General features: G+C 44.8%; 1 protein-coding gene across 2 annotated transcripts in view; it reads left to right on the top strand.

Annotated features, from left to right (window-relative positions):
• The first annotated feature begins 7,513 nt into the window (after nt 1-7,513).
• The window catches only part of LOC137543596 (class I histocompatibility antigen, F10 alpha chain-like), a 110,641-nt gene continuing 104,698 nt past the window's right edge, over nt 7,514-13,456 (top strand). For both annotated transcript variants that reach the window (XR_011025546.1, XM_068264696.1), the window contains exon 1: nt 7,514-7,627. Coding sequence is in view for 1 of the 2 variants with exons in the window: in XM_068264696.1 (XP_068120797.1) it covers nt 7,573-7,627 (55 nt within the window). In the remaining variant the exon portion in view is untranslated. The remainder of the gene's footprint in view (nt 7,628-13,456) is intronic.

Below are 13,456 nucleotides of genomic sequence, written 5' to 3'. Positions count from 1 at the left end.
CTGCCTTTGACATGGGAGACCAGGGTTTGAATCCTAGCTAGGTCAAGTACCTATTCAGTAAGGAGTTAAAGGCAAGACTCCCTAACACTGCATGGTGGCCTCTTGAGCGTGTCCCTGTGGCTGCAGCTCTTGAGCGCTTTGAGTCCGACAGGAGAAAAGCGCTATACAAATGTTTGGATTATTATTATTACTGCAGCCAAATAGATCAGCAGGGCTGCCAGGCAACTGGTATAGCTTAAAAGGAAATCAATATGGCAGCCTCCATATACCTCTCACTACAGTTCTCCTTTAAGCAACCTAATGGTTCTATTGCATTGAGCATTAATGGTACATTTTAGGCTAGCTTCACTTACTACTGTAGTGGTACAGTGCTTAGGGTGACGTGTCCACCACACAGTAAGATCTGGGTTCGATTCCCAGCTATGGTATGATGTATACTGGCTTTTAAAATAGTATAATTCCCTGCCAGAAGAGACCCTCCTCCCTCTGGGAGGAGGGAATAGATTGGAGGGTGGAATTAAAACCTCCCTAGCAGAGTGTGTAGCAGCTGTCCCATAACTAATTAGTGTAGGTAGGCAAATGGTATAAAGGACCTTGCTTGGAGGAGGGAGGGTGGATGGGTCCTCCAGCAGAGATGTGTATTTCACTCAATTAGGTGTGGCTCCAGGTATTAGAGCTTTTGAAACATGTTTTCTATCATTTTTCCAGTTGATAGAAATTTTTAAAACTTTGAAAGTTCGCCTCCCCATTGAAGTCTATTGCGGTTCGCGAACTTTTTCGCGAACCGAACCTTTCGCGGAAGTTCGCGAACAGGGTTCGCGAACCTAAAATCGGAGGTTCGGCCCATCTCTACATACAATACAAAAAAAAAAGAAAAAGACCACACTATGGAGGTAGCAAGGGAGTAATCTGCCATAAGAAAAAGGAATAAACATGAATACAAATTCCATATATTGCATAATCATCCAAAACCAGAAAAGCCTACAAAATAAAAATAGATATACATGTAAGGGTAAATGTACAATGAGAAGGACCTGCTAAGACCCCCAAATTATTAGCTCAAAAAACCCAACCAATCAATTTCTTCATTGATGCCGGAAGGAGCCAGGTGGATCTACCAGTTAAAGTGTGCCAGAGACGGCGTCTAACGGCATCTTGCACAGAAGACCACAACTGATGTGACTGAGCCAATTACCGGGGCTGATTGCCGGTAAACAGAGGACCGTGGGAGGACGGCGTGGGACTCAGACGTGCTTATGGGGCTGGAGGAAGCCCCGGGTGAGTAAAAAATCTTGGTTAGACGCAGTCTCTGGTTTCCTTTAACTGGTAGATCCACCTGGCCTCTCATTTAAGCAAAGCGCTGGTGATATCACCACCCCTAATGTCCAATCGAAAGCAGGACGTTTTGAAACAGGACTGTATACATTTATTTATATTTGCAAAACAAGCTATGTATCTATCTCGCCATTGGTGCAGCAGGATTTTTCTCTTTTCTAATCCATACATAGGAGTTTTGAATCAGGATGATACCATTTATTGGCTAACTTAGAGATGAAAAAACAGTGAGCTTTCGGCTTTTACAAAGCCTTCGTCGGACTGGTTCCGGACAAAAACTGAGAGCACACAGCTTGTATACACTGACATACAGAGGAAAAACGTTCTTTTGCAGACATAAATGTAATTAGATGCTTTAACTGTTACTCAGGAGGCTTTCCCAGGCATCCTGGCTAAATTGATAAGATCAACAGTTCCCTCAACATGACATGAAGTAGACTCTGGTGATGGGGAGACATCCTAAATTCCGAGTTCAAATTGTAACTGGGCTGCTTACATGCTGCTTACATGCACCATAAATTCTAAGAGAATTGTGGCACTTAAAACCAGCACATGAAAGCAAATATAATGAATAGAGACATACATGTGTGGCAGGGCCGGCGCTACCATAAAGGCAGAGGAGGCAGCTGCCCCAGGGCCCCAGAGCTTGTAGGGGCCCCCAGTGGCTACAAGAGGAAAAATATTTTTTCAAATCGGCCTTATAGTTTTTGAGAAAATCGATTTTAAAGTTTCAAAAGGAAAAAAAATACACATTTAAAAACCTGCCGACTTTAATGGTTAAATAACCCCCTTAATATACCCTGGGAATTTGGTGTTCCTAAACTTTAAGCAGGCTTTGCTATTAACCGTTAAAGTCGGCGGGTTTTTAAATGTATAAATTTTTCCTTTGAAACTTTAACATCGATTTTCTCAAAAACTATAAGGTCTTTTTGAAAAAAAAATTTTCCTCTTATTCCTTCTGATCTCCTTAATATATTCTCCAAATTTGAGGCTCTTAGCATTTAAGGGGGCTTTGCTATTAACCCTTAAAGTCGGCGACTTTTTTATATTATACGGGAGCGTTACGGTTTAACGCGAAATTACGGTATGGTTTAATGCGAAATTACGGCATGAACGAAACGCAAAATTACGCGTTGAAAATTACGCTTACGGTATTTTCAATTACGATTTTAATGGCAATTACGCTACCGTAATTTCGCATCGTAATCGCAAATTTCGCATGCGTAATTATAGTAACGCGAAATTACGAAAATTTTGGCTCAACTCTACTCCTTCCAGCCCGCTGTAGTCCATCAGCTTCCTCAATACCCTTCCGGTCCAATCCTGTTGGGCTCTTGTGAAGTCTGCACAATGCAGCTGGGTTGCGGGGCACTGTGCATGCATTGTTCTGGGCCGCGTGCCTCCTCCATCGTGCTCCTGTTGCTGGGAGGGTTCTGTGCAAGAGAAGTTACAATCTTAATGAACTGAGCATATGCAGAACGCTCCCAGCCATGGAAGCGCGTGAAAAGCAGACACATGGAAATGAGTGTGTACAAGCCTTCAAAGGTTGCGATCTGCCACGTGGGGGCAGAGGGGGCACAGTAGGTTTGCCAAGTATGGGGCCCAAAAATTTCTGATGGCGGCCCTGCCCATCCATAATGTCATGGACATACGCCCTTTTCATCACAATTTACAGCTGCTTCTTGGTGACTAACTAAATGTTATATAGGACAAGCCAGTGCTAGTCTACTTTAGAGGACCCAGCAGGACACCTCATAGGGAATGCCAGTAACAAGATTGAATGGACAGCACTAGGGCTGCACGGTTTTTCGGATCAAAACCGAAACCGCGGTTCGTGCCAAGACGATCTGGTGATCGTCAGTATCCTCGGTTTTTACTGAGTGCCCGCCCGCTGCCTGCACACTTGTCTGGCTGCACCGCTGTGCGCCGATTGGCCAGAGCCTCCAGAAGCAGTGAATATGTATTGTGGTTAATGAGCGGGGGGCGGGTCCACTCAAGCGAGCGGCACACAGCTTTACCAATCGCTGGATAGCGATGGAATGACGGCAGCGGTAGGCGGAGCTGTACGCTCTGTACAGCTCCGCCTACCGCTGCCGTCATTCCATCGCTATCTAGCGATTGGTAAAGCTGTGTGTGCCGCTCTCTCGAGTTGACCCGCCCTCCCTGCTCATTAACCACAATACATATTCACTGCTTCTGGCGGCTCTGGCCAATCGGCGCACAGCGGTGCAGCCAGACAAGCGTGCGGGCACTCTGAAAACTGCAGATAGTGACGATAACTATATCGTCTTCACGTGAACCGCCCCCCGCTGCCCTCACATGAACCGCCCCCGCTGCCCGGCTCTTAAAAAGGAACACCAGTGAACACTGCTGACAGTAGCTGCTGCATGGTTTTTGACAGTTGGTAACAGCTATTTCCCACAATGCAGCAAGGTTCACAGACAGGAAACTGCCAAGAGTACGTTCTTTTCTTGTTCTTGTGGGAGGGGTTTCACCACAATATCAGCCATATAGAGCCCCCTGATGATCCATTTGTGATGGGGTATCAGCTACTGATTGGGATAAAGTTCAAGAGTCGGAGTTTCTCTTAAAGCAATTGTCCGCCCGCAGTATCTGGCTAAACTATACTGGGGGCATAGTGAATTTAGTGCCAAAGCTCGATTTGAAAAAAAAATCGTGAAAAAATCGAAATTGCAATTTTTGAGAGAAAAATCACAATTTCAATTTTTACCTAAAATCGTGCAGCCCTAGACAGCACCCTCTTTAACTGCTAGGTTTCAGATAGGTTGTAGTAAACCACACCCACACTATTCAGCCAATCACAACTACTTTGTGCTATAGAGAGTGCTGTGATTGGAGAACTGTTCCCTATGAGGTTTCCTGCTGGCTCCCCTAAATCAGACTAGCACCGATAAGCCTTCCAAATGATGCTATATTTGGAATACATTGCCTGATTGTATTATTCAGGAGACAAGCTATTTGCATACATGTGTCTGATGACTGTGTGACCTCCTGATCTGGCACTGTGGGCGGAGCATAATTAATTGTTGCTGCCATTTTTTTGCCGTGTAAATGTTCAGTTGATAATTTTTGGCAATCCGACCGATGGAGTCACCCGAGTAGTTATTTTGTGTCCCCGATGACCAGAGTCACATCTATATCTGTAAGGGCTGGGCCCCCTGAAAAGCACAAATCGCATAGAATTAATCAGAGGGAAGGCAAGTTGAGACACAGTAATCCATACACAATCCCATTAAATCAACTGCCACTCAAACGAACTGTATGCAAAAAACTTTACTTTTCGTTGAAAAATTGTGACCATCATTCCACTAAAAACAGTGAACCCTAAATACAATCCGCTGGGCAGATTTAAACATTGGAGTGCTCCAAAGAATCAGGCACACTCATGCAACACTACAGCCACACTAAGCTGGATTGGCCGATCTCGTGTGTGAGTGTGAGTGTGTGACTTTAAAGTGCACTATGCTGAGCTATAGTTAGAATCCGCTGTTAAGAACAATGATTTTAATTACCGTACTCCTTCATAATAAGCTTATCAAGCATTCCGAAAAAGTTCAGTCCATATTGCAACAGCTCCAATATCTTACAAAGCAGTATATCTAGCCCTCCAGAAAACTTCCCCACATTCACAAGTAGCATTAGGTAACTTTATAACAGTCCTGACTATCCGCACAGTTTCCAGCGTGAGTTCACTGGAAGACAAAGCTGCGCAGAAAAAGTAATGTTGAAAACTGTGCGGATAGCCTGGATTGCGGAAGTTACCTATGCAGGATGTGTATGTCGGAAAGTTTGCTGTGCAGAGCAGGTAACACTGGAAACTGTGAAAAATTTTTGTATTGTGCGTGGGCACACGATTCCAGGGTCGGGTGCTTGGTATTGTGGCATAGGCTATGCCAAACAGCTTCAAAGACATCAAATACAGGATCTTCTCAAAAATTAGCGTATTGTGATAAAGTTCATTATTTTCTGTAATGTACTGATAAACATTAGACTTTCATATATTTTAGATTCAAATACACACAACTGAAGTAGTTCAAGCCTTTTATTGTTTTAATATTCAGGCAGGGGTCACACTTATCGGCTTTCGTACGCGTTTTCGGCACAGAAAAACTGACTTCAACTGAGAACTCATTAATCAATAAGCAAGGTCAAACTTTAAAGAGAATCTGTATTGTTAAAATCGCACAAAAGTAAACATACCAGTGCGTTAGGGGACATCTCCTATTACCCTCTGTCACAATTTCGCTGCTCCTTGCCGCATTAAAAGTGGTTAAAAACAGTTTTAAAAAGTTTGTTTATAAACAAACAAAATGGCCACCAAAACAGGAAGTAGGTTGATGTACAGTATGTCCACACATAGAAAATACATCCATACACAAGCAGGCTGTATACACCCTTCCTTTTGAATCTCAAGAGATAATTTGTGTGTTTCTTTCCCCCTGCAGTTATCTTCCACTGAAGTGTCAGGCTGTTTCTTCCTGCAGAGGGCAGACAGCTCTGCCTGTATGCAATTCCTCAGTATGTGAAAGCCCAGCCAGCTCAGAGGAGGATTTATCCAGCTTGTAAAAGATAAGAGAGCAGAGAGAACCTGCCCTAATCTAAATAATACACAGGCAGTGTGCAGAGAGGGGCCAGGAGGGGGGAGATGCATCACAGAATCACAACACTGAAGAACTTGGCAGCCTTCCAGACACAGGCTGACAAGTCTGACAAGAGAGAGATAAGTTGATTTATTACAGAGATGGTGATAGTAGAAAGTGCTGCAGTAAGCCAGAGCACATTAGAATAGCTTTTGGAACTTGTAGGATGATAAAAAACAGGATGCAATTTTTGTTACGGAGTCTCTTTAATGCAGATTTCGCACGCAGAAAAAAAACTGACATCTTGCGCAATTTGTCAGTTTTCTCTATAAATTACATTAGCTGCTGTAAGGCAGGGGTCACACTTGTCTTTCAGTTTTCTGCAAAGTGTAGAAAACTGAAAGACAAGTGTGACCCCTGCCTGATGATTTTGGCATACAGCTCATGAAAACCCAAAATTCCTATCTCAAAAAATTAGCATATTTCATCCGACCAATAAAAGAAAAGCGTTTTTAAAACAAAAAAAAGTCAACCTTCAAATAATTATGTTCAGTTATGCACTCAATACTTGGTCGGGAATCCTTTTGCAGAAATGACTGCTTCAATGCTATCTTCTGCAGCAGCCGGCGGTAGAGGCTTCCTCTTCTTCCGCACAGAGCGTCATGTGACATAGTCACATGACGCGTCATGTACAGAGCGTCATGTGACTAGTCACATGACGAAGAAGGAAGCCTCTACCGCCGGCTGCTGCACAAGATTAGGTATGTATTTAGCCCTCCTAGCCCACCTGCCCGGCTGCTGCACACTCACCCTTCCATCGCTCAGGATTGCGTCGGCCCATGCCCCTATCCCCCGTGGAACGGTCTGTTTCCCATTGCCCCCAATGCTGCAGGTTTTTTTTCCAGATCCGTTCCGCTAAGCAGAATGGTCCAGAAAATTAGGGCCTGCAGCATTTTTTGGATCCGGGGGCCGGAACGTACGGAATGCACCCGTACCAACGGACGCAAGTGAATGAATCCATAGTTTAACATTGGATCCATTTACATCCGTTCCGCTTACGTTCCGAACGGTAAAAAACGCTAATGTGAACCGGGCATTAGTGTGGCTGTAGTGTTGCATGAGTGTGCATGATTCTTTGGAGTACTCCAATGTTTAAATCTGCCAAGCGGATTGTTTTTAGGGTTCATTGTTTTTAGTGGAATGATGGTCACAGTTTTTCAACGAATAAAGTTTTTTGCATAGAGTTCGTTTGAGTGGCAGTTGATTTAATGGAATTTTGTATGGCCTTTCACTGCCAAAGGCTGTATGTATTATCTAGTGGTGCACTACTATCCCCAGCCTGACATGAGGTAACCTGTAGCTGCAGCCAAGCTCTGGTCAGGCTGATATTTTGTGAAACTCCTCAAAATGTTAGTTTCACTTTCCCCTCAATCAGCCTCCATACACTATATTTGCAACCTCTTCAGCCACCCTCTGCCCGACAACTGATGATCACCAGCTTACTCATTTTCCTATTGGCTGAACACTGAGCATCTTCCAATCAGCAGAGTTACTGACTCGCTGTGTCATTTCTGGGAAGCCGTTCTGAAGTTCATGGTGGTGTTTCTGGATCTCCCCGATATTGTGTCTCTGGAGGATGGAGATGATCCCCCTCATCCTGCTTATTCTGGGGGTGTCAGGCCTCTATGCTGGTGAGTAGTGGGGCTTTCTGTTGTATATATGTTGTTATACACAGACCAGCCAGAACCTGGAAACAGCTGGAAATTGTGAATAACATTTATTAACTTTTTTAGAAGTCACCTTATAAGCAGTGGGATGTCTTAGGCAGCAAGTGAATAATTATTTCTTTAACCAGCTGCGGACCGTAGATTGGCGGCGGGTCTGCGGCTTTCTTGTTCCTCCGCGACGCTCCCGCCAGTGTACACAGCCGTCTCCAGTGATCAGCCTGCCAGCCAATGATCGGCACTGGCAGGCTGTTTATTTTATTAATCAGATATTTTAGTATTTATACACCGCTGACATCTTACACAGCGCTGTGCAGAGTATATTGTCTTGTCACTAACTGTCCCTCCAAGGGGCTCACAATATAATCCCTACCATAGTCCTATGTCCATATATGTGTACTGTGTAGTGTATTTGTATTAGTCTAGGGCCAATTTAGGGGAAAAATAAATGATAGTGGGGCAGCCAGGGGTTAGTGTAGTGTAGTGATGGGCTGAATATCAAATTTTGAGTTCACGAATCGGAATCTCCGCAAAAATCTGGAGAATCTGCAAATCTCCATAGACTTCAATAGCAGGCGAATGGCTGCCGAATTTAGCGGTTAATAGCAAAGTCCCCTTACGTGCTGAAAACACCAAATTTTCTGGGTATGTGGAGGGGGACAATGGGTACAAGTGGAGAATTTTTTTTTTCAAAAAGACCTTATAGTTTTTGAGAAAATCAATTTTAAAGTTTCATATCAGAAAATAATACATTTGAATGTGATAAATGACAGATAATGTAGCAAACCTAATGGTAGTGTAAATTTACATATACCAAAAGAAAGAGCAATGATTTTCATAATGGGGTTTCACCCCCTGGAAACCCCTCCGAGGTGGCAACGCTTTGGCCAGGGATCGCTATACAACCGCAATATGGCTGTATAAAGATCCCTGGCAACTTTACCTATTTCTCTCTCTCTTTTTATGTTCAGAGTGTGGGAAATGTAAAAAAAATGAGGCGGGGTCCCCCCTCCTGAGCCTCTTTAACCCCTTGTTCCCCAAGCAAGCTGCGATAGCCAGAATGCGGAGCCCCGGCCGAGTGGGGCTTTGCACCCTGAGCTCACACATGCTTATGGGGCTGGAGGAAGCCCTGGGTAAGTATCAAATCTTCACATATCGCTGTCTCTGGTACACTTTAAGAAGAGGACCCCCAGGCGTCAGCCCCCTTCTTGGGAGAAATGAGTATAGGGGTATGTAGTATCCCTTAGGCCTCATTCACATCTAGCAACGCAGATGGCTGTGCAATCCGATCGCAGCGCATCCGATCGCCAGCCATCTGCGCCGCTGCCTGCTGCGCTTCTGATCCCTTCCATTGACAGTGATGGGATCAGCTCTGCGCTTGCGGACAAAATGCAAGCAGCAGTACGCAAGCACTTCCCAGCGCATCATACTGCTGCACAGTGCAGTAGATGTGAACGGTAGAAGGGCAGTCTATGCCCTTCTACCGTTCCTGCACATCATACGCGCGTCTATATCCGCACGGAAGCATGTATAATGTGAAGAAATAAAAACACACCCACAAAAAAAAGTCCTTTAATATTCTTTACTAGCTGATGACCCGGCGTTGGCCGGGTATGTATTTGGCTGGAGTTGGCTCCGCCCACTTTTTCTAACCCTAACACACAAACACTCAATGACCAAGTTTGTGAGCTTTGGGGTCCTTGGCAATCATTTGTATATTCCCAACAAATCAGATTGGCTGTTTGTGGCTCCGCCCCTCTCCAGCATTTGAACTGCAGTCACCCAATGACCAACTGTAGCAGGTTTGAGGCATCTGCTATTTACCACCCTGGCGTTCAATTAAGTGCACCAGGGTGGCGGCGCAGCACTATTTTTTGTGTTTTTTTTTTTTTTTTTAAATAATGTAGCTAGCCTAGTGCTAGCTACATGATTTCCCCTCCCTGCGGCGTCCCTCCCACCCTTCCGATCGCCGCAGGCGATCAAGCCTATCCGGAAATCCCGTTCAAAGAACGGGATTTCCTTCAGGGCTTCCCCCGATCGTGATGACGTCATCAACGTTGTGACATCATCGGGAGTCCCGATCCACCACTCAGCGCTGCCTGGCACTGAGGGGGGGGGGGGGGGGCATAACATAAACATCTTGTTTAACGAACAGTCATCTGCAGATCAGATCCACCGGGATGAATCTGAAAGATTGAGAGCAGGCCCAGACTGGCCAGGGGGGAAGGGGGGCAATCTCCCCCCCAGGCCGCCTTTCACTGCAGTATACGCAGCCCGTATACTGCAGGCTGATTCCCGTCCGATATCAGCATAAAATCTTCAGGGAATCGGCTGAGCTCACCGTTTCTGCACCGCCACTGCCCCCAATGTTTAATGTTCCCCCCCCCCCAATGTGTACATTTATACTTTACCTGTCCGGTGTCAGCCTCCGCATGGTGTCCGTCCATCTCACCAGGTTCTAACAGCCTCATACAGGGGCAAACACAGGATTTTTAAGGGGGGGATTCCTGAAAGGTCCAGAAGCACTTATGTCCCCGAGTGCTTTCGAAGACAGGTGGCTCCATACTGCCCATGCACAAAAGTGCGCTGGCGTATTACGGAGCTCCCTATCTTTGGAAGTACTCAAGGACACGAGTGTTTCTGAGGGCTTCTGGAAGCAGCAAATTGAACGGGACAGCGCTGGCACAACTCCCCGAGAGAGGAATGGGAGATAGACTTAGTCAGTATAGAGAAAAGAAAAGAAAAAAACCCGCAGGGGTACCAGGAGCCCTTATGGTGTATTATCTTCAGATAAAGGAATTAAAATTAAGAGTAAATATACTCACAAGTGTAGGTTGCTTTAAGGCAACCACTTGTACAGGCGTGTAGGGAAGTCCCGTCCCCACTCGGTCTTTGTAATAGTCGGCCGCTGCTCCTTAGAAAAAGGCTTCACTTCTCGTTAGTCGTGAAGAACCCCACAAGTGGGGTAATACAAGATCGTTTTTCGAAGGGGATAGGAGGCGCCCGTGTAGTGTATTTAGTGTTCCCTTTATACAAAGAGACTCCACTTGGTGAAGGGTTAAGAAGATTTATTTAGCACAATAGACAACGCGTTTCGCGGTCCAAGCCGCTTCCTCAGGTCAATTACAGGTGCTTTTAAAACAAATAAATGAAATCAATAAAAGCACTCAGAGTTATGAAACATAAATGCTGACATATGGTAATATAGATGTTCTTAAAATAATAAAATAGGTTACAACAACAAACCATTAGAATCCATGGGATCCAGCACTTAGTCATAGTAGTATGCATATAAAAAAGAACAAGTAATAATAATAGCGAGACAGGGGTTAATTAATAAAAATCAATTAAAATGCTATCTGATGGTGCAGTGGATGGGAGTTGGAGAGAATCTGTATATAAGTTCTTAGTAGTAGTGGGATCTATATCTTAAGTTAGATATATGAATTAAAATTATAAGTTAGATAATGAGCTTCAGGTCTGGATGGACCAGGAGGGGGGGGACTAATGAAGATAGGTAGTGGGAAAAGTACCAGTTAAGAGCTATATATAGAAAAAGTGGGTAGGGTATGCTTATATGCCAAATTGATAGTATGGGGGAATCCATTCCCAGTGTTACTGGGTGGGTAGAAAAGGGTCCGATGTAATGATGTCGTTTAGATATCTATAAAATATGTGGGGACGCCAGGGGTAGTGGGATCCTGGTGAAGTATGTAGGGGAGCCAGGGGTGGTATTAGGTAAGTAGGAATGGTCGCCAAGGGCCAGAACAATATATCCTATTCAGGTGGGTCCCTGTATGTGTCTCTATTTGGGAGTCTATAAGGTTGTATGGGTCTGTCATATAAGGGCATTTGGGCCTAAGTGGGGACCACGTGCGGGTATATAGAGGTATCTTACCTTATGACGGAGCCTGGAGAGCCTGAGCGCCAAGCCGATGGCTCTATTGATGGGAGTTTAAATGTATCCGGGCTCAGGAAGTGGAGATGGCTTGGCGGGGGGCGTGTGTGGTGAGAAGGCCTATCGGGTAAGGGAGGGGGCGTGGTTTAGGTCCAAGCCTCTTGCCGATTGGTGTGGCGGCTGGGGAATGGAGCGCTGTGTGTACCAAGCCTCGCATTCAAGAGAGGGTGGACGGAGCCGCTTGACGTGCGTCTGTACGTCAGGGCTGAGAGCGGGCGCATGCGCGCGGATCAGGAAACGCCATGTTGGTCTAGGGCATGGCTGGCTATATGACGAGGGGGGCAGAAGGAGGAGCTGGATTGAAAAAAGGGGGAATGGTACATAGTATATTAAAAACCACAGACAAGAAAACACTTGTGTATGTATTTAAGATAAACATGTAAGACACTTAGTTCTAACTAAGTGTATAAAATTAAGATATGTGGGGTCAGTCAGACCTGATGTGTTGCTGCCATCTTATGGCCACATTAAGAACTATGTGAGAAATACTAGCACCGTGCCTTCTTGTTAACTAGCTGGAATAATTGCAGTTATAAAATAGCATGAAACATTAGCAGAATGACTATTATCACACATTCCATATACCTTGGAGATATTGTTAAGATTTAAAAACATATATATAAAAAGAGGAATATTCACATCCGACAGTGTAATAGATTTTTTATCATGTCAATACTGATTCATAGATCCTGAGTAATGTAAGAACGTAGATGTGATTATGTTACTAGTATCCTGAGCTCTTGTTTACACCTTCTTATCAGAGGGTGGGGGAGGGGAAAAAAACAACAAAAAAAACTTTTTCCTAGTACGTGTGCAATCCATATATTTCTGGAGGACTTCAATAACGTTAAGATGTAGTTGATTGGATAAACCTGACATAGGGATGGGTCAAAACACAAAAGACTACAACACCAATGGAGAACTCCCGATAATCTTAAACAAGGACGATACACCGAACTTCCTCTATAACCCAGAAGAACTAAAAATGGAAAAATATATACACACCCAACTTAAAAATAAATCAAATTTTTATCCCACCATGTATAGAGGACCCCACATAGAGGGATTCTACAATCAGGTTCTAGAAGACTTCAGGAATCTAGACAACAAGAGCCCCACATCTAACCTGACAAGGCAAGAACAACAAGCGATCATGTAACGATCGGTGGGCGCAGAGAGTATCTGATTACCGGTGATCTGCAGTATCACCGGAAATACAGATATATACCAGATTATAAGTGATCTGCAGTCTCACCGATAATCCGATATACAAACTAACCTCTGTTCGCCTGAGTAGAGTGTAGTGTTTGGTGTAACAGTAACACTAGGAGGCCTAGGCCTCAGTGCAGCAAGGAGAACTGCACGGATTCCTTCCGCAGACCTGAGCTCTCCAAGACGGGAGGAGTCAGACTGACAGTAGGAAGGAAAGTCCGAGAGTGACACTCAGGAAGAAGTGTCACTAACAGGACTGGAAACCGCCTCCAATCGTGAGGTCGGTTCTCAAGGTCGGACAAGCCAGGTCGTACACACACGGACAGATAAAGTACAAATACAGTAGGCAAAGGCGGAGTCAAAGTACAGGCAGGGTTCGGCAACGGGGTATCAGATATATCGGGGTACAAAATCAGGAGGCAGAAACAGAGTCTAGGAACAAGCCGAGGTTCGGCAACAGAGTATCAGAAATATCGAGGTACAAGGTCAGAGTTCAGGAGGATAGTCGAGGCAGGCAAAAGTCATAACAGATAATCACAATCAAACTAGTACTTTAGCTATCAATAATCTAGCTAAGTGTAGGATTACAGCTCCAGCTGGTCCCGGCACACTTAAGGATCTGACTA

This window comes from Hyperolius riggenbachi, unplaced genomic scaffold (genome assembly GCF_040937935.1).
Source record: "Hyperolius riggenbachi isolate aHypRig1 unplaced genomic scaffold, aHypRig1.pri scaffold_113, whole genome shotgun sequence".
Classification (NCBI taxonomy): Eukaryota; Metazoa; Chordata; class Amphibia; order Anura; family Hyperoliidae; genus Hyperolius; species Hyperolius riggenbachi.
The sequence above is the reverse complement of the archived record's forward strand: the minus strand, read 5'-3'. Positions and strand labels throughout refer to the sequence as shown.